Source organism: Plecotus auritus (assembly GCF_963455305.1).
Source record: "Plecotus auritus genome assembly, chromosome: 7".
NCBI lineage: Eukaryota > Metazoa > Chordata > Mammalia > Chiroptera > Vespertilionidae > Plecotus > Plecotus auritus.
This window is the reverse complement of record NC_137774.1, coordinates 14,027,283-14,049,826: the sequence shown is the minus strand read 5'-3', so window position 1 is coordinate 14,049,826 and position 22,544 is coordinate 14,027,283. Positions and strand designations below refer to the sequence as shown.

Sequence of the window (22,544 nt, the reverse complement as noted above, 5' to 3'; positions counted from 1 at the left end):
TTCTTCATGGGGATAGCGACCCACTCTCCCCTCGTCAGCTTACTCCTACAGCTCGCAAGGCTATCTGCCACATAGAAGCTGCCTTAAAGAAACAATTTGTGCCCTGTTGGTTTAGCTCAATGGATAGAGCGTCAGCTTGCGGACTCAAGGGTCCCAGGTTCGATTCCTGTCAAGGGCATGTACCTTGGTTGCGGGCACATCCCCAGTAGGGGGTGTGCAGGAGGCAGCTGATCGATGTTTCTCTCTCATCGATGTTTCTAGCTCTCTATTCCTCTCCCTTCCTCTCTGTAAAAAATCAATAAAATATATTTTTTTAAAAAAAGAAACAATTTGCCAAAACCGGTTTGGCTCAGTGGATAGAGCGTCGGCTTGCGGACTCAAGGGTCCCAGGTTCGATTCCGGTCAAGGGCATGTACCTTGGTTGCGGGCACATCCCCAGTGGGGGGCGTGCAAGAGGCAGCTGATCGATGTTTCTCTCTCATCGATGTTTCTAACTCTCTATCCCTCCTCTCCCTTCCGCTCTGTAAAAAATCAATAAAATATATTTAAAAAAAAAAAAAAGAAACAATTTGTATAAAAAATTAGTCACAGCCATGGCTATATTTAGTATTGGCTACGCCAGTATATCCTACTGGCCTCTATGGCAACAGGGGCCTTTGGAGTGGATCATCCGCACTCCTCCCCGAAAAAGGTAGTTTATCCTTACTCAGAAGCAGTAGCAGATCTGATTTTTGCAGGATGTCTCAGATCTCTGGAACTTTTTGGTCAAGAGCCCCATACCATCGTGGTACCCTATAAGGCTCAACAAAGGCAATGGCTATTTCATATAGATGATAAATGGCCTCTTTCATTCCTAGGCTATCACGGTACAGTAGACTCTCATTACCCATCTAATAAACTCATACAATTTTTTACAGAACATTCCTTCATTTTCCCAAAAGCAGTCAAGACTCAACCAATTCCTCATGCAGTTCTGGTGTTTACTGATGGTTCTAGTAATGGCACAGCTGCCCTAGTTATCAATAATCAACCCTTTGTTTTTCAGACTAACCACACTTCAGCACAACGCGTAGAGCTCGAAGCAGTACATCAAGCCTTACGCAAACTTTCCACTCAATCTTTTAACCTTTACTCGGACTCTCCTTATATTGTAAATATTATGATTCACTTAGAAACTGCTAATTTACATGACACTGGCCGATCCGAAGTGATTATTCTCTTACTACAGGTTCAAGTTTTACTCGGGAAACGCTCTCACCCTTGTTTCTTTGGCCATATACGAGCTCATACAGATTTACCTGGATCTCTCTCTGCAGGAAATACTGACGCTGATCAACTTACTAAAACTACCTATCTAGCGTTATCTCCTTTAGATACAGCCAAAACCTCACATTCTCTCCATCATCAAAATGCCGCTGGCCTACGCCAGCAGTTTCGAATCACAAAGGAACAGGCTCAGCAAATTGTTAAACTCTGTCCTCCATGCCCTCTAACCACATTCATTCCTCCCACAGAAGGGGTCAATCCGCAAGGCTACAAACCAGGCCAACTATGGCAGATGGACGTAACCCATATTCCATCTTTCGGGAAACAAGCTTATGTCCATGTTTCAATTGACACTTTTTCTGGTTTTATTTTTGCATCCCCTCGTACAGGAGAAGCCGCTAAACATGTTATTGCTCACTGTTTACAAGCTTTTACTTTCCTAGGCATCCCCCATACCATTAAAACTGACAATGGTCCAGCCTACACAAGTACGGCATTCCAGAAGTTTTGTGCTACTTTTCGAATCCAGCATAAAACAGGCATCCCATACAATCCTCAAGGACAGGGAATAGTTGAGCGAGCTCATCAGACTTCAAAAAGGCAAATTAAAAAAATAAAGAGGGGGAGTATGTAGATACCCCTGCTAACATACTTAACAGAGCTCTTTATTCCCTTAATTTTTTAAATGGTGATGCTCAGGGCAAAACCGCTGCGGTCCTCCCTGTCCAGATCCCACCCTTGGGTACAGTGGAAAGACTTACTTACAGGACAATGGCATGGCCCCGACCCTGTTCTGATATGGGCTCGGGGGTCTGATTGTGTATTTCCTGAAGGGGACTCTGAGCCCCGTTGGATCCCCAGCCGCTATGTCCGGCCCTTTCAAGGTCAAGATGGAGGACGAAGTGGAACAAGAACTCACTCCACCATTCAAGAGGCTACGGGTCGGTCCACTAGTGCCCGTGCCGCCACTGCCACCACGGAGATCACGGACGACTCGGAGGACATCTCCACCAACTTGGGGACAGTTGAAGAAGCTGACAACGGAGGCCGAAGCCATGGTCGTTCGCCAAGGGACACAACAAACTGCTGAGACTTTGTTTCTTGCCATGCTGAGTTTGATTGGACTTGTGTCACCCCTAAGATATATAATGGTACTATGTGGCATTGGGATCGAGTTCGCAACCACCTGTTAGGAGTTTGGGATCAGACTAACTTTACTTTAGGTATCAGTAAATTACATGAAGAGATTCAAGCTATTAATGATGCAGGTTCTGCCCTAACCGGTTTGGCTCAGTGGATAGAGCTTCGGCCTGCGGACTCAAGGGTCCCAGGTTCGATTCCGGTCAAGGGCATGTACCTTGGTTGCGGGCACATCCCCAGTAGGGGGTGTGCAGAAGGCAGCTGATCAACGTTTCTCTCTCATTGATGTTTCTAACTCTCTATCCCTCTCCCTTCCTCTCTGTAAAAAATCAATAAAATATATTTAAAAAAAAAAATGATGCAGGTTCCGCTCTGTTGCCTCCTAGCGAAGTAGCACAGAATATTTTTAATGAAATTCAAAGCCTTATGTCCTTTCATGAGTTACAGTCTTTTATTTGGTCTCTGTTAGTTGTTGTTATCCTCGCTCTCTTTATTCTCTGTTTACTTCCAGTCTACTTCCGAACCATCAGATCCAGCATCCGATCCCTGCAAATAGGACTACATGAACTTCGCCTAAAAAACAAAGAAGGGGGATCTGTTGGAGACCGGGTGTAAGCTGACACGGTCCTTGCACCTGAAGGGACTAGCAAGGCTGTCCCCTACCCACACAGTTTTCCCAGGCTTGTTTGGATGGTGGTTATCAGTAGAATGAGAGCAACCTTTCATAGCTTACCAAGAAGTCTGTACCTATTTACTGAGATTTGCTGTACTGAGAATTTGTCCTTCTGCCCTGTCTCTCCCTTAGAGATTAAGAGGAACAAAGAATACATTCCTCTTGACAGACCTCCTATTCAGTGTTTTGTGTATAAAAGGCATTACGCAGTTAATAAACTTGCTGCAGTCTCTCGATGACCTGTAGTCCTTCCGATCCCGCTCTCCTGTCTTTCTTTCTTTTCTCAATTCCCACCTCCTTACCTCAGTCCGGTTCAACCTGTCAGGCTGGCCCTGGCAGCAATTAATCTCAATAAAAATAAATGTTAGCTATTGCTTTTATTACTATTGGATATAGCAAGTTGCATTAGCTCTACACATGGTATTGTAAAACAAAACAACCTTAAGAAGAAGGTTTAAAATATACAAACCTAGCCCTGGCCCGGTGGCTCCATTGGTTAGTGTCATCCTGATACACCAAGATTTCAGGTACAATCCCTGGTCAGGGCATGTACACAAATCAACCAATGAATGCATAAATAAGTGGAACAACCTCTCTCTCTCTCTCTCTCTCTCTCTCTCTCTCTCTCTCTCTCCCTCTCTCCCCTTCTCCCTCTCTCCCTCAAAATCAATAAACAAAATTTTTTAAAAATAAAATATATAAACCTCATTATATGTTCTTGAAAGACTAGAGGAGCAAATTTTGAGATCAGATTCAATCCTCACTAACAGGAAAATGGGGAAGAAAAATCTTTGTTCATTGTTACTGAAGTTACACAATAACTAATAATAGCCAGATTTATTGAACAACTACTATCTGCCAGGAACTCTTCTGGGTGCTTCTGTACACTCCCTCAATCCTTTTCACAGCTCTATAATGTAGGAACTATTACCTCTGTTTTACAGACGAGGAAGCCAACTCAAGTCACAAAGAGATGACATCGAAAAGTCCATGGTTGTAGAACTGTTAAGTGACAGAGACAGCAGTCCCACTGTCTTTTCCACTATGTACTATGTTCCTCTCCAAGTGACACTTTTCACTCTAGGCCTGGAAAATGCACCAGTTTCAGGGAAGACAAGAGATTACAGAGGAGCCCATGGCCAAAGACGTAACTGACCTATAGTAGACATGGGACACAGGTTTTGGATAGCATCAACTGTAGCTCCGGTTCAAAAATCTGCTGATGGGGATTCTTCATCTGGCAAAAGAAGAGGAGGCACTGCCCAGAAATGTTAGAAGTTCCAGAGCAGGAGACGGGAGGAGTAGCATCAATCAACATGTCACGTGGCTAAAAAATTACCTTGGAATATTGCTAGGTAAGACAGGAAAAGAGCCCTAATCAAAAGGAAGTAGAGGTTGTGTGACCAGAAAGTGAGGTGTGGGCTTTGATTCAACACAGAAATAGCAGGAAATGGGGAAAAGGGGATATGGAAAGTAAGGTTTTAGAACGCATTGGACTGACACTGGGAGGAAGCATGTGTTGAGGAATATCCTGAAGACTGGAGTTGCCATCACTGCAGGAGGCAACCGATCAATGTGTCTATCTCATATTGATGTCTCTCTATCTGCCCATCTCTCCCACTGCCCTTCCATTCTCTAAAAATCAATGGAAAAAAATATCCTTAGGTGAGGACTAACAAACAAATATCTATATCTATATCTATATCTATATCTATATCTATATCTATATCTATATCTCCCCACAATAGAGATTCCCTGATATCAAAGGCACCAACTAGGAATATTAAGAATTGGGATTTACAGCCCTGGCTGGTTTGGCTCAGTGGATAGAGCATCAGCCTGCGAACTGAAGGGTCCCGGGTTCGATTCCAGGCAAGGGTACATGCTTGGGTTGCAGGCTCAATCTCCAGTTGGAGCATGCAGGAGGCAGCCTATCAATGATTTTCACTCATCATTGATGTTTCTAGCTCTCTCCCCCTCTCCCTTCCTCTCTGAAATCAATAAAAATATATAAAAAACACACAACACAAAGTGTTTAAAAAAAGAATTGGGGACTTATAAAGAGTCAGCATTCTGAGAAACATGGAACAGTCATTTGAAAGTATAATCATTTGCTTATGGTGTCAGAATGTAAGACATTTTTTTTAGTCTATTACTGACCTATTTCTCTCTCACAATGGATTGGGAAATATTCCACATGTAAAGTATTCTAGGCATGCTCTCCCTCCCAGGAGCAATCTCACACCTTTTTTTCCCTCTCAGGCATGCATCTCCTAAACTCTAAGGGTCCCCATGAGATTTGCAACCAGGAGAGCAATGGGCCGCAGCAGCTAGTCCCAGATGAATCCCCTGAACTTGTACACAAGGCTCTCTCTTTTTTTTAGTTTCTTTATTGATTAAGGTGTTACATATGTGTCCTTCTTCCCCCATTACCCCCCCATGTCCCCCACTCATGCCCTCACCCCCCTGTTGTCTGTGTCCATTGGTTAGGCCCATATGCATGCATACAAGTCCTTTGGTTGACCTCTCCCCCTTACCCTCACCCTCCCCTACCTTCCCTCCGAGGTTTGATGGTCTGATCAATGTTTCTCTGTCTCTGGAACTGTTTTTGTTCATCAGTTTATGTTGTTCATTATATTCCACAAATGAGTGAGATCATGTGATACTTATCTTTCTCTAATTGGCTTATTTCACTTAGCATAATGCTTTCCAGTTCCATCCATGTTGTTGCAAATGGTAGGAATTCCTTCTTTTTAGTGCAGCATAGTATTCCATTGTGTAGATGTACCACAGTTTTTTAATCCACTCATCTGCTGATGGGCACTTAGGCTGTTTCCAAATCTTAGCTATGGTAAATTGTGCTGCTATGAACATAATGGTGCATATATCCTTTCTGACTGATGTTTCTAGATTCTTGGGATATATTCCTAGAAGTGGTATTACTGGGTCAAATGGGAGTTCCATTTTTAGTTTTAGTTTTCTGAGGAAACTCCATACTGTTCTCCACAGTGGCTGCACCAGTCTGCATTCCCACCAGCAGTGCACCAAGGTTCCTTTTTCTCCGCATCCTCACCAACATTTGTCATTTATTGATTTGTTGATGATTGCCATTCTGACAGGTGTGAGATGGTACCGCATTGTCGTTTTGATTTGCATCTCTCCGATAATTAGTGACTTTGAGCATGTTTTCATATGTCTCTTGGCCTTCCTTCTGTCTTCTTTCGAAAAGTTTCTATTTAGGTCCATTGCCCATTTCTTGATTGGATTGTTTATCTTCCTTTTGTTGAGTTGTATGAGTTCTCTGTAAATGTTGGAGATTAAACCCTTATCGGTGATAACATTGGCAAGTATGTTCTCCCATGTAGTGGTCTTTCTTGTTGTTTTGTTGATGGTTTCTTTTTCTGTGAAAAAGCTTTTTATATTGATGTAGTCCCATTTGATTATTTTCTCTTTATTTTCCATTGTCCTAGGAGCAGTATTAGTGAAGAAGTTCCTTCGGCATATGTCTGAGATGTTGCTGCCTGTGATTCCTCTAGTATTTTTATGGTTTCCCGTCTTATGTTTAAGTCCTTGATCCATTTTGAGTTTATTTTTGTGTATGGTGTAAGTTGGTGGTCTAGTTTCATTTTTTTGCATGTATCTGTCCAATTTTCCCAACACCATTTATTGAAGAGACTGTCTTGACTCCATTGTATGTTCATGCCTCCTTTGTCGAATATTAATTGGGCATAGTGATTTGGGTCGATTTCTGGGTTCTCTATTCTATTCCATTGATCTATATGTCTGTTCTTGTGCCAGTACCACAAGGCCCTCTTTTCTCTGACTTCTCAGTGCGCCATAGCAGCCCCACCTACGCTCTCTCCTCTTGCTTCACTGTCTCCATTTTGAAGATTGGGTGAAGACTGGATATTGGTGCATTTCTCCCAGAAAGGAAATAGTGCTAGGTGTAATTTCCTCCAAACCGAGGGGTGCAAAGGGTTACAATTAACCTTTGTTAGGAGATTTTCCCCAGTCCAGTTAAAGCCCCCCGGCCAAGTACCGCTGACAACTATAACAGGTTGGTTGGGTGTTGGTTGAAGTTGGAGTCATGTAGACTCTCCTTTTCTCTTGTCTAGTTTTCTGCTGCCGCATTTACCCCGGGTAAAACGAAGTGTCTGACATGGGCTACGATGAGAAGCAGCAGTGTGAGTGTCAATTATGATGCACGCTGTGCCCTGTAAAGAGCATTTTGTATTGGTTATGCTTATATGCTTATAAATTATTTGGTTAATCTCTTCCCCCCGCCCCCCCCCCCGCCGCCACTTTCCCTCTGAGATCCATCAAACTTACTAACTCTTGACCACTGTTGAATCCGGGTACTAATCAGCCAAAGCCAATTAGCCCAATCTAGCATAGTATTAACACCCTCCGATATCAACACATTCAATCCCAGCTGAGCGTCTACGATTTTAAGCAGATCAAGCCTTTTATTTCATCCTCCTTCATTGAACATTTTTAGTATATTTTTCCAAAGCTGCTCCCCAGGCTCTGCCAATTTACATTGATGAGGTGCTGAAATTCTTTTGACTACAAGCTATCTCCTTGGGGAACAGGTCTTCGCCTCTGGGCCATGTAGGGCTCTAACTCTTATTATGGGGTGGGCTTGAGTCTTGAGCAACATCAGCATCAGGTTGTGAGGCAGCTGGCCCAAGTGCAACCATTCACCTATCAAAATGCTTCTTTGCCCAGGAAGGCACCTCCCCTTGGGCACGGTGTGCCTGTCCCTCTAAAGGTACTTGGGGGTCCAGAGTTCTCAGCACCTACCCAAACACCTTTATTTCATGTCTTGGGGTCTCCCTCCTTCCACACCCATGCCCTTCCCTTAGTGCAAGAGACCTGGTGTGGTTGTAGGTTTTCACACTGATCTCAGCAACCCTAACCATCAGGCCTTTGGCATGGTGCTCAGCTGTGTCTGTCCTGCAGGGGATGAGGGACTCCTCCCAAACTGGCAAGGCCTTTGGGTTTTCCATGGATCTTCTCAGTTGAATAGTTTTGTCCACAATCTCAATTTTTTTTTTTTTTACTGTTTATTCTTTCTAGAGCCATCAGAAAGAGAGTTTACTCCATAGAAACTAAATGCCTCAGACTAGAAGGGGTCCATAGGGGTTAAAGGGGAACATAAGTACTACTTCCAACAATAACATTTTTTTTAAAAAAAGGAAACTAAATGCCACAGTCATGTGATTTCCCAGTGCCTTGTCCTCTACCCTCACTTCATCCTATGCTACTCCTGATAGTAATGATGCTGCTGTGTGTGTGTGTGTGTGTGTGTGTGTGTGTAAAACTATTATCAGGTAGCTTGCAACTATCCCCACCAAAGCCATGGTGGTTTCTGCTGCTGGGGAAAGGGGAGAGAAATTAGAGAGGAAAGAGAAAACAGTGAATTCAAATTTCTATAAGCTATTTTATTTCTTTTATTTTTAAAAGGTTGAAGCACATATGAAAAAATATTAGCACTTATAAATCCTATATAGCAAAGATGTATTATACATAATTTTTTAAACTTTTTGTATTGTTTAAATTTTACTCCTCCTCACTCACTACACATCCTTATTCATTATGATCTTGGAGGGCTTATCCCATGGTATAGGTTAATAGAAAACTAAGAAAGTAATTCATAAAACCATTACATCAACAAGTACAAACACACACAGGGCAAAATCATATCAGTACCCAAAATAACTACACTGTTCCAAATCCCAAAGTCATGGAAAGCAAAAGCTGTCTTTTTCTCACCAGTGTTCCCTCACAGTCATTTGCCCTTCCCTAGAGCCAAACACTATTACCAGTTTTTTAGTACACTTCCAAAAATATTTAATGTATTTACAAAGCCATCTCTATATCAGTTCTGTAAGTCAAAGATAGACATGTTTAAAACATTGCTTTGTTCACCCTACAACAAATTAATTCCATGCTTTCCCATGGACGTGTCTCAAAAATTTTAATATTGTAACCAGCTGCCAGAAATAACCAATGCTACCTTCAAGTTCATACTTCTTACATTGCTATTTCAATTTTTCTATTTGTTTTTGAAATAGGGGAGGTCTTTAATTGAGAATTAACTCTGAATTTCTTAGTTTAAATCTCTCAGGAAAGAGAGATTTTTTTACTTCAAATATTGTGAGAATTTCTGAGAGACCTATGACACACAAGGAATTTGCCCTTTGAGAGACTAGCCGAAATCCTGATGACTCAGCAGAACCAAGATACTGGATTTACTTTGTCATTTCATTGGTTGTTAAATTAAATGAAAAATAAAGTGTAACCTTGAGTTCAGTACATTCATCCTCTTAGGGACTCTTTCATTTAAAAAAAGAAAAAACACACAAAAGCCCACAAAGAAACAGCCCTGGCCCGTGTGGCTCAGTTGGTTGGATGTACACAGGAAGGTTGCTAGTTCAATTCCCAGGCAGGGCACATGCCCGGGTTTTGGGCTCAATCCCCCGTGGGGGGCCTGCAGGAGGTAGCCTATTGATATTCTGGTCTCACATCAATGTTTCTCTTTCTTTCTCCCTTTCTTTCTCTCTAAAAAGTTAATTAAAATATTAAAACACACACATACAATATGTCTCCCTGAGCAACTGTGGCAATCTTACCTTCGAGTAGTAACCTAAGATTCTTCACAGGAACAATATTCAAGCAGAGCTAAAAAGCTGAGATTTCAAGTGAAAAGCACACATAAAATTTTTTAAAAATTGTGTTAAAAAATGCTAACACCATTAAAAGGAATATAATAAAGTGATGTAATGTGGTCTTTCAAAAAATTATAATTTGCGCCTTGGCTGGCTTTCTCAATTGTTAGCATTGGCTCACACACCAAAGGGTCTCAGGTTCAATTCCCAGTCAAGGATACACACCTGGTTTGCAGCTTCAATCCCAGGCCCCTGGGTCGGGGCTCGTGCTGGAGGCAACCAACTGATGTGTCTCTCACATCGATGTTTCTCTCTTTCTCTCCCCCTTCCTCCCTTCCACTCTCTCTAAATATCAATGAAAAGAATATCCTTGGGTAAGGATTAACAACAACAAATGTAATTTGTACCTTCTGGTCATACATTTTGAAACATGCTACAATCATTCCTGGCCAACAAGAGCCCAGACATACTACCTGTTTCCATTCCTCATACCCTCCCAACATGTCATAGTCAAGCATTTCTGCACCAGGGCTGTGTTAAAAATAATGAAAATATCTAAGTCTGCCTGGCACATACAGCTCAGAGATTTTTTTCATGACTTCCCTCACTGAGCACTTCTCAGACCACCCTAAATAACCAACCCCTCGTTCTATCTACCTGCCTACACACACACACACACACACACACACACACACACACACACACACACACACACAATGTCTGCATCTCAGATCCCTCTAATTACTACTCTGGTGTCCTTTACTACTATTGAAATTTCTTGTACTCGAATTGGTTTACTCTCTATGAATCTTACCTGTCTTGTTTGCTAACCTATCCCCAATCCCCAGCACTTGGCTCACAGTGAGTCTTCATTAAATATTTGATGATTAATGTTTAAGTCACATAGTTTCACACTTAACCAGAGATGAGGGCTACTTAGATTAGGATCTTCCTGTCAATTGGAAAACTTCAGAATATACAGCTGTTTCCTTGCCCTAGAAGCCAAAGAGAGCATAAGATTGTGGAAAACAGCTGGCTGAGCTGTCATTGGATTGATCCCAAACACGATGTTTCTTTCCAGGCCTGAAAATCGACGGACACTGTCCAATACAATGTGATTGCCCATGATAGCTGATGCACTTTCTACGACTAACAGATCAGATTCCTCACTGGACCGAGATTCCTCACTGGACTGAGACTTTCTTCTCTTCCTTATTGCTCTTCGAAGCTTAGCTATATATTTGTGTACATCACTTGCTATGCTACAAATCACAGCAATATCCTTACAGGAATATCCAGCCTTCAAAAGTGAATGGCATTTTTCTACTATATAATCCACCAACTGCTCCATATCCTTGTGCTCGCTAATCTCTAAGTTGCCTGGAACACCTCGAGACCATTCAGCTTTACTGAGTATATTCAGGGACTCGGAGGGGATGTTAGGCGGTGGATTTTCTCTGACTTCGTGCATTATTTCTTGTAGGTAGTTGGCTATTGGGTCTGCATTGCGGACCACTCTGATGAGATTTTCTCTTGGGTACTGGTATTGGAGGTTGGGGAGGCCAGAGCAGTCCGTGTGACTGGTCTGAAAGTAGTCCAGAAAGATCCAGAGAATTCCAGGGCCATCATTTCCTCTCTGAGTGATGGTTTTTGCCTTCTCGTACCAGTCCCCATCTTCAGTGCGGAAATTCTGAGCTTCGTCGATGATGATGTGTTGAATCTTTTCAAAGTTTGAGTTTCTTTTCATGAAGGCTTTTCGGGTCACTGGGTGGCAGGTGTTTTTGACGCTGAAAATGTAAGAAACACAGTCAAGTTTCCCCAATCAAAAAAAGGAAGTCAATTTTACTCTTAAACTCATCTTGACGTAGTAAATACAATATGATGCTTAGCATGTAAACTCAAAGCCACACCAGCTGAACTTAAGAAAATGAATGTGGTCAGGCTACCTACCTCACGAATTCTTGCAGGGGCTTGTTCTCACAGATGTAAAGAATGTCATCTGATTGACAGTGAAACACATTCTTGATCTTTTCCATTATCCTAAAAGCCAAGATGGTCTTCCCCGATCCAGGTAAGCCATGCACAAATAGCAATCTGGTCTTGCGAAGGTTCATTGAAAGCAACTCATATTGTTTATCCGTGAGTAGGTTCAAAACCTCACAGCCCAGCTCTTCACTTAACAAAGATCTGAACCCACACAATACTATCACTAGGGACTGCAACAGAACTTTCATGTCCTCCGTGGTCATCCGGCAATAGGACACAGGGTAACTTGGCAATTTTGAACCATTAAGGGCTTTTGCTGTTTTATCAGGATTCAGCAGGAAGGCCTTGGGAATGATGCACAATTTTCCAGTGTAGCCACCTGTGTTCACCAACTTCTGCTTTAAGGTACGGGCGACTCTCACAGTATAGTCCTTCCAACCGCAATCGTCCTTTCTGAAGATGGTGTAGAGGACTGGGATTTTTTTCTCGGAAAGTAGAAGAACATCACAGATAACTTCCTGCTTCTCTTGCAAACCCACATCCACAGCCCAGCTTCGAGAAAAAATCAATATTCCTTGAGAGACACCGTGTATTTCCTTATTTATTAAGTGTCTGAGTCCTCCATTTTCTAAGAAGAGTTCCTTGTAGAGGTTTTGTGGAACATACTGCATGCTGTCTGATGATACTAGACAGGGAAAGAATTGGAATAAATTAGAGAATTCGCAGACAAGCTAGACTTCATCATTCTATGTAACAGATTCAATCCACACTTGGGTCTACCATGTGTTAGTACTAGGTTTGCATTAGTAACACAAGATAAAACAATTCCAGTCCAAGGGAACTGACAAACAATGGGCATAAACAGAAACAAACAATAATTGTCACACAAAGTAGTAAATTAATGGGAAAGCATTATGTGAACACCAAGGAGGGGTGCAGCTTAGAAGAGAAGAAAAGATGAAAGTCTTTCTGAAGAAGGTGACACCTGAGCTGCTTCTTACAGGACGATTGACAGTTAGCCAGCTGAAGGAAGGGAGAATAGAGAGATGGGCAAAAGGGGTACATGAGTAAAGCATGGAGGCAAGACACAGCAAGGCCCATTCAGGCAACTCCAAGCAGATCGTGTTGCTGATGTCTAGAGTGAAAAGCAAAAAAGTGGAGATGGGGAGGAAGGCATTATAGTGCCATTTTAATACTGCGAATTCTCTAATTTATTCCATTTCTTTCCCTGTCTAGTATCATCAGACAGTGCTGACTATAGTTAACAATACTGTATTATTATATACTTGAAAGTTGCTAAGACAGATCTTAGATATTTTCAATACACACATACACACACACACACACACACACACAAATGGTTAATTAATCTTATTGTGGTGATCATTTCACAATATATAGGTGTATGAAATCATTATGCTACACACCTTATACATCGTGTTATCTGTTATAACTCGACAAAGGGGAGGGAACCTGGCAAATGTTATATACTATATTAACTTCACCTAAATGGCGCTCTGTGAAAGGCAAAACTATAGAAATGAAGAACAGATCAATGGCTGCTAGGAGTTAGGGGCTGGAGGAGATACAAATGGGCAACATGAAGGAGCCTTTTTGTTGTTGATGTTAATCCTCACCTGAGGAGATTTTTTTCCATTGATTTTTTAGAAAGAGTGGAAGGGAGGGAGGGAGAGGAAGAGAGAGAAACATTGGTGTGAGAGAGACACATCAATTGGTTGCCTTTTCACGTGCGATCAGGTCCAGAATCGTACCTGCAACCCAGGTCCTTGCCCTTGACTGGAAATCAAACCCATGACCCTTCAGTGCACGAGCCCAACATCCTAACCACTGAGCACACTGGCCAGGGCAGGAGCCATTTTTTGGTGATTGAATTGCTCTGTATCTTGACTGTGGTGGACACACAAATTATACATATTTTAAAACCCTTAATCTGTTTATAAAGAAAGGTCCATTTCACATTTATATTTTTAAAAAATTAATTATTTAAAGTGCTTTTTAAAAAAGTTTGGCTTTTCCTATCCTATCTAATAAAAGAGTAATATGCAAATTAACCATCACTCCGCTACACCCACCAGCCAATCAGGAGCAAGTATGCAGATTAACCCAACCAAGATGGCGGTTAATTTGCATATCCAGGAGCAGAGTGAAGACTGAAGACAGCGTAGAAGAAGGAAGCCAAGCGTTGCAGAAGTGAGCAAAGTTGCAGAGAAGCAAGCAAGCGGGGCTACAGAGAAGGGAGGGAAGCAGGCAGGGCGGGGGAGAAGGGAGGGAAGCAGGCAGGGCGGGGGAGAAGGGAGGGAAGCAGGCAGGGTGGGGGAGAAGGGAGGAAAGCAGACCGCTGCAGGAAGCCCTATTGCAGGAATCTTCCTGCAACGGGCCTCTAGTATGTATATAAAACCTTTTGGGGTCAGGAGCCCAAATTTGGAATCTAACCAAAACTATGAATCCTCTTCTCAGAAACACACACACACACACACAATTTGAATTTTTAATTCTACATAAGGGGAAGAGACAAGGATGAATCCAGATTTCTGTGCTTGGCTGGGTGGAGGATGGATTTTTCAATTAATAGAGATAATTTGAAAAGAATACTTAATACAGAATAATATGCAGAGTATAGAGAGGAAATAGAAGATTGTCAGAGTGGGAGATTGATTTTGGAAATGCTCAGCTTGGGATACCTGTTGAACATCAAGCTGTCCAGCAAGCCATTGGACACACCAGTAAAGTTTGTCTGGACTCAGAATTACTAGCGTTATCCTATATAATAAAAGGCTAATATGCAAATTGACTGAACGCTGGAACAACCGGTCACTATGACATGCATTGACCACCAGGGGGCAGACGCTCAACACAGGAGCTGACCCTGGTGGTCAGTGCACTCCCACAGGGGGAGCGCTGCTCAGCAAGAAGCCCTGAGCTGGGCTCACAGCTGGCGAGCACAGCAGCAGTGGCAGGAACCTCTTCTACTTCCACGGCAGCACTAAGGATGTCTGACTGCCAGCTTAGGCCCGCTCCCCACGTCAGTCAGACATCTCCCAAGGGCTCCCGGACTGCGAGAGGGCACAGACCTGGCTGAGGGACCCCCTGGAGTGCACAAATTTCATGCACCGGGCCTCTGGTTTTCTATAAAAGTGAACTAAACTAAAGGCACTTCCTACTACTACTTCCATTTAACATTATTCTGGAATTATTGGCCAATGAACTGAAATAAGTAAAAGAAATAGTGTACATAAATATAAAAAAAAGTTAGTTCAAAATTACTTTTGCTTTTGCATTAATAAAAGTATTATGTAAAATGTTTGGAAATGGCATAATTTAAAACTATGAGCTTTCCTACATGCCATCAATTCACAATCAGAAATTATTTTCAGAGAAACCAAGATGGCGGCATAGGTAAGCACCTAAACTGCTGCCCCGCACAACAATTTCAAAACTACAACTAAAAGACAGAACGGACACCATCCAGAACCACAGGAAAGCTGGCTGAGTGGAAATTCTACAACTAGAAGGAAAGAGGAAAGCTCACGAAGAAGGAGCGGCAAAGAGCTGAGATACGGAGACATGAGCACGCAGAGAGGAAGGGCAGCTGAGAGCCTGGCTGGCTTTCTCTGGCGGGAGGGGAAGGAAGCCCCTGACTGCACTGAACCCCAGTTCCAACTGCACTGAACCTCAGTTACAGGCGAAACCCTGTGGACCCAGGCTCATACAGGGGGAGTTTGGACTGTCAGGTAGAGAGAAAGGCACACGGAGACTCGGAGACTCAGGGGAGCCGCGGCGGCAGGGGTCTGGAGGCACGAGTGCGCACAAAGACTGACTGCGGAGGTTACCACAGGCTATCCCTAGCGGAAGGGTGTCAGAAGCTTCTGACTGCACTGAACCCCAGTTCCGACTGCACTGAACCGCAGTTCCGGGCGAGCTCCTGGGGACCCACGCTCTTACAGGGGTAATCTGGACTGTAAGGCGGCAACTCGGGAACCGCGAAAGGCAGAGGTCTGGAGACTCGCGCGCAAGGGCAGGGCTGACAGGAAGCCAAGACTGTCTGCTCCGCCCTGAGACTCCACCCCTTCCAAGCTGAGCACAGAGGCTTTTGCAATCTGGCAAGGCTAATCCTATAAGGCTGTCTCCAGCACCGAAAATCTCCCAGTGTAGACACAGCTGATCCTCACAGCCAACTGGCCTGCAGGTCAATTCCTCCCAGTGATACCAACAACAATCAAGACTTAACTACAACAAGGCTGTACACACAGTCCACAAAGGGGTGCACCAAGAGTGTCCACCTCAGGTTAACTGGGGAGGCTGACCCACTGGGCCATATAGGAAACCTAGCACACAAAGCTACCTTACCAACTCAGGGAAGCAGTGAAAAATGGGGAGACGAAGAAACAGATCACAAACAAAAGAAATGGAGGAAAACAAATGACTGGATATAGAATTCAAAACCACGGTTATAAGGCTTTTCAAGAATATCCTAGAAAAGGCTGATAAATATAATGAGACCCTCGAAGATATGAAAAAGGACCAACTAGAAATTAAACATACACTGACTGAAATAAAGAATATTATACAGAGACCCAACAGCAGACTAGAGGAACACAAGAATCAAGTCAAAGATTTGAAACACAAAGAAGCAAAAAACACTCAACCGGAAAAGCAAAAAACAAAAAAGAAAAAAGAATCCAAAAAGTTGAAGATAGTGTAAGAAGCCTCTGGGACAACTTCAAGCATACCAACATCAGAATTATGGGGGTGCCAGAAGAAGACAGAAAGCAAGATACTGAAAACCTATTGGAAGAAATAATGACAGAAAACTTCCCCCACCTGGTGAAAGAAATAGACTTACAAGTCCAGGAAGTGCACAGAACCCCAAACAAAAGGAATCCAAAGAGGACCACACCAAGACACATCATAATTAAAATGCCAAGAGCAAAAGACAAAGAGAGAATATTAAAAGCAGCAAGAGAAAAACAGTTAATTACCTACAAGGGAGCACCCATACGATTGTCAGCTGATTTCTCAACAGAAACTATGCAGGCCAGACGGGAGTGGCAAGAAATATTCAAAGTGATGAATAGCAAGAACCTACAACCAAGATTACTCTATCCAGCAAAGTATCATTCAGAATGGAAGGTCAGATAAAAAGCTTCACAGATAAGAAAAAGCTAAAGGAGTTCATCACCACCAAACCAGTATTATATGAAATGCTGAAAGGTATTCTTTAAGAAGAGGAAGAAGAAAAAAGTAAAGAGAAAAATTATGAACAACAAATACATGTCTATCAACAAGTGAATCTAAAAATCAAGTGAATTAAAAATCTGAGGAACAGAATAAACTGGTGAATATAATAGAATCTGGGGCATAGAAAGGGAGTGGACTGATAATTCTCAGGGGGAAAGGGGTACAGGGGGTGCAGGAAGAGACTGGACAAAAATCGTACACCTATGGATGAGGACAGTGTGGGGGGAGGTAAGGGCAAAGGGTGGGGTGGGAACCGGGTGGAGGGGAGCTATGGGGGGAAAAAGGAGAAACAATTGTAATAATCTGAACAATAAAGATTTATTAAATTTAAAAAAAATTATTTTCATATAAAAATCTCATTCTAGGAATAAAATTTAACATACATGGTAACAATATGGATAAAACTTTGAAACTATTAAGAGATATGCCATATTTCACTAATTATAAATGTACTTTAATATCTTTTATTCTCAAAGAGAATTTTTTATTGATGAGAGATAGAGAGAGAGAGAGAGAGAGAGAGAGACTTGCTGTTCCACTTATTTATGCATTCATTGGTTGATTCTTGTATGTGCTTCGACCAGGGATTGAATCCACAACCTTGGTATATCAGGACAATGCTCTAACCAACAGAGCTACCTGGACAGGGCTTAATATCTCTTAAATTAAGATATATCCTATAGTTTAATGGACAACACTTTATTTTTAGTGATAAATAAAATGATATTGCAATATTATTTTCTTAAATTTGATGAAATATGGCCAAAGAAAGCTTGAATAAATGCCCAAACATTCCATGTTCAACTATGAGAAAATGTACTGTTGTAAAAATGATAGTTCTTCCTAAATTAATTTATCAATTTTATGTAATTGCCATCAAAATAATATCATTTTATCCTTTTCTTTTTAGTGGAACAAAATGACACTAAGCTTCTTCTAGAAGAGAAATGCCATGATAATATTATCTGGGGAAAGTGTATTCTGGTATGTATTGAATTACAATTTGGCAATGTTCACCTAAGCTTGTAAGTTTAAAGAAGTGATAGCAGGATTCTTTGCAAAGTTCTATTTTTTTACCTTGGTGGTAGTTACATAGGTTTCACTGTATAATTATTTATTAAGTAATAAGGCTGTTCTATGTATTTTCTGTATATATAGTATATTTCACAATAAAAACAGCTAAAGCTTAATAACATCAGTGTTGAGGAATACTGTAAGATATTATCTTATATAATAAAAGGGTAATATGCAAATTGACCCTAACTGCGGAATGACCGGGAACAACCGGTCACTATAATGCGCACTGACCACCAGGGGTCAGATGCTCAGTGCAGGATCTGCCCTTGGTGGTCAGTGCGCTTCCACAGGGGGAGCTCTGCTCAGCCAGAAGCCGGCTCATGGCTGGCCAGTGGTGGGAGCCTCTCCCGCCTCCAAGGCAGCGCTAAAAATGGGGGGGAGCGGGCCTAAGCCATTAGTCGGACATCCCCCAAGGGCTGCCGGGCTGCCAGATTGATGTCTGACTGTCAACTTAGGCCCAGTCCCCCAGGGAGTGGGCCTAAGCCGACAGGTGGACATCCCCTGAGGGGTCCGGGCCTCTAGTATAATCAATAAGAGAACTGGGTAAATCTGTGAGTTAACTCATGACAAGATGTACATATACATTACTCAGATTTAACCCTGTGCTTGCATACAGCTGTAGTGTATTCATTTTTTTTAAAATATATTTTATTGATATTTTACAGAGAGGAAGGGAGAGGGATAGAGAGTTAGAAACATCGATGAGAGAGCAACATCAATCAGCTGCCTCCTGCACACCTCCTACTGGGGATGTGCCTGCAACCAAGGTACATGCCCTTGACCGGAATCGAACCTGGGACCCTTCAGTCCGCAGGCCGACGCTCTATCCACTGAGCCAAACCGGTTTCGGCATGTAGTGTATTCATTTTATTACTGAATAATAATATTCCATTATGTGAATATATTACAGTATATTTATGCATTATTGTGACAATAGATAATTTGGTTGTTTCTAGTTGGTGCTATTGCAAACAGTGAACTTATGAACACCATGAGATATTGGTAAATCTCCAATTATATGTATTTACTGATGTGTATGCACACATTTTTCTTTAGAAACTAGAAAGAATTGCTAGAGTATGCAAATAACCAATTATACAAGGTAATATCAAATTTGTTTTCCAAAGGGATTTGGCCAATTTAAATTCCCAGCAGCAATGTAAAAAAGATCCTGATTAGCTACAACTTCTCCAATACCTGCTATGTGTTGAGCATCTCTTCATAACTGTATTGGGCATATGTGTCTTCTTTTCTGAGAAATTCATCTTTATAACTATTTCCCATTTTTCTATTGGGTTGTTTGTTCTTTTGAAAAATTATGTAAATTCTTTATATATTCTTTTTTTTAATATATTTTATTGATTTTTTACAGAGAGGAAGGGAGAGGGGTAGAGAGTTAGAAACATCGATGAGAGAGAAACATCGATCAGCTGCCTCCTGCACACCTCCTACTGGGTATGTGCCCGCAACCAAGGTACATGCCCTTGACCGGAATCGAACCTGGGACCCTTCAGTCTGCAGGCTGATTATCCACTGAGCCAAACCGGTTAGGGCTCTTTATATATTCTTGATACCAATTCTTCATGGATTGTAAATGTCTTTCAAGATTGTAGGTAAGCTGAAACTGGTTTGGCTCAGTGGATACAGCGTTGGCCTGCAGACTGAAAGGTCCCAGGTTCAATTCTGGTCAAGGGCATGTACCTTGGTTGCAGGCACATCCCCAGTAGGAGGTGTGCAGGAGGCAGCTGATCGATGTTTCTCTCTCATCGATGTTTCAAACTCTCTTTCTCCCTTCCTCTCTGTAAAAAAATCAATAAAATATTTTTTTTTTAAAAAAAGATTGTAGTTAAATCTTTTCACTCTTTTGAGGAGCATAAATTCTTAATTTTAATATAGCAAAATTTATCAGTCTTTTTGTTTAATTCTCTTGTGTCTGGTTTAAGAAATTCTTTCTTATCTGAACAACACTAAATTATTCACATACATTTTCTAATAAGAGTTTGAAAGGTTTGTTTCTGACATTTATTTCCCCAAACCTTCTGGAATTAATTTTTTTCTATAACGTAAAACGAGAGTCCAATTCTATTTTTTTCCATATGGATGCACAACCAACCTGTTCCAAAGCAACCACCAATAATGAATTACCTGGAAAGTAGCGTTTTTGCTGTTCTTCCAGACATTCCAAATTCTTATGAGTGCACACACTCCTGCTTTTGGGTGTGGTGGATGATATACTCAGTTGAAGGATCATGTCAGGAGATCTGGAAAGATCTTAGGAAACAAGAACCAAGGGTTTAATATGCAAAAAGGCTGAACCCCAACTTAGAGTTGCGCTGTGTTGCACAGCCTTTCACTTAGTCTTAGAACTCAAAGCCTTGGCCCACAGATATTTGATTTACATCCCAAGTCAGCTCAGAAAAACCTACTGATATTTTGGGGTGGCGAGGGGACTAGTGAATATCACATGTTGGCTCTCAAAAGGGAAAAGTAGAAAAGGAGAAGGACAGCCATGGTTTGGTCATCTTTTAATTTTCTTTAATCCTCACCAAAGGACATGCTTTTTATTGGTGAGAGAGAGAGAGAGAGAGAGAGAGAGAGAGAGAGAGAGAGAGAGAGAGGGGCAGAAGGAGAGAGAGAAACATTGATGTGAGAGTGAAACATTGATCGTTGCCTCCCACAAGGGAATCAAACCCACAACCTGGGTATGTGCCCTGATGGGGAATCGAACTTGCAAACTTTCAGTGTACAGGACGATGTTCCAACTAACTGAACCACAGGGGCCAGGGCAGTTTGGTCATCTTTTAGCTCAAAAATAGAAGTGGGGCAATAAGAAAGGGAGAACATTTAATCCAGGGAACCATCCATAATGGGGAGGAAGTGGCAATAAATTAAAGAGGACACGTGAAAAGGAATTTCCTGAATAATTAAATGTGAGTTTATGATCAGAAAAAGCAATACCTCCCTTTCCTCCCTCCAACCCCCCACCCAACATTACAGTTAGTGTGGATTCTGCTCCCTGACCTGGGTCGGCTTCTAGCATCCAAGTTGCCCATTCCTTTGTGGCCAGCTGTATCACCCGGTTGTCCTTCACCTGCCAGGCACTAGGCTCTTCGGCAAACACTGCACAGCAGAATTGCTCCACTTTGACTGCACAGACGTATCCATGGAGGGCCCCCTGATTTTTCACTTCAAAGAATTTGACGGCATATTTTATCTCACACCTCTGGGTACAGAAATGATGGACAGGTAACTTCCTAATCCAGCTACCAATGGAGTCCCTCATGGTGGTGGGATCTATTTTCTCTTTTTCACATCCAATAACTTGACGCGTCCCTTTATGCACCCCCCAAAATATGTACCCTCCTTCGGTGTTTGCAAATGCAGACACACATCTGGAAAGATTCTTCTCAAAATGTTGCAATTCCTCTTCTGAGAACATTTTAAATTCAACATGAGTGGACTGAGTAAAATGGAGCGTTTCCAAGTACTGGAGGTAATCTCTATCAAATAAAGCAGCAGCTGAGGCCTTTATGTCTTCTTCGCTTTGTATGCCATCCTGAACATTCTGTGGACTTAAACTGAAAGTATTCCTAAATGTCTGAGTCTTCCCTTTGAGAAACGCCAGTGCTTCCTCAGATGTCATCTCATTAGTAGATGTTTTATGTCTCTGGTACAAATTGGAGGACAAAGTAGCAAGCCGTACCCCAGAGGTCTTTGCATTCCATGATTTCACAAAAATAAAAAAAAGGTTTTGGTCTTCCTGTTGGATCTCATCTAAATAGCCTTTGAACATTGAAAGCAATTCCAGTCCTACTCCATGGATTCTATAATCGTAGTCTTTGTTCGCAATCTCCATCTTGATCACTCCTCCACCAGAATTCAGCAGAGCACATATTGCCTGCAAGATGCTTTGATTCTGTTCTTTCTGCAGGTCAGGGTCCATTTCACTCCTTTGCTTCTCCCCAAGGATGACTTTCCCTGCATTTAAAACACACTCAGCAAAGTTCGTTTCCAAATCAGTCTTGAGACTCATCTTCTCAGCACTTTTTCTATTCTTACCCTGAAATGTTCTCCTAAAAAACAGGAAGATAGCACCATTAGAACAGGATACAAATAGGGGCAGTAGGAAATTGACAGTTTACGGGCACTCTTCTAAAGAGGATTATATTAATTTATTTCCACTGAGCATGAGGCCAGACTCATACAGGAAGGGTATACAACAGGTTGAGGAACTAAGTCTGCTGGAAGCCCATTGCCACCACAGAAATGATCAAGCGGCTATTTTCATGCTATGATTTTAGTAACTGTTTCTGCCAAGTTCTCTAAATGTCAATATCTCTCAAGACACCTGCAGAAAGCAGGAAGCATTGCAAAAATAAATACACATAGATAAGAGCTGCAATGCAACTGAAAAGATTTCATGGTCAAAACATATCTTCGATATTTATTGTTATTCTTGGTACTTGGTCACT

At 42.0% G+C, this 22,544-nt stretch overlaps 1 protein-coding gene across 1 annotated transcript; it reads right to left on the bottom strand.

The window, feature by feature from the left end:
* Positions 1 to 10,705: 10,705 nt before the first annotated feature.
* Positions 10,706 to 22,105, bottom strand: SLFN5 (schlafen family member 5; the record flags this gene model as incomplete). Its single annotated transcript, XM_080679141.1, has 4 exons — positions 10,706 to 11,537; positions 11,701 to 12,421; positions 20,218 to 20,343; positions 21,094 to 22,105. 4 exons carry the CDS (start codon positions 22,103 to 22,105, stop codon positions 10,706 to 10,708), a joined length of 2,691 nt encoding a protein of 896 aa, XP_080535267.1.
* Positions 22,106 to 22,544: the final 439 nt, after the last annotated feature.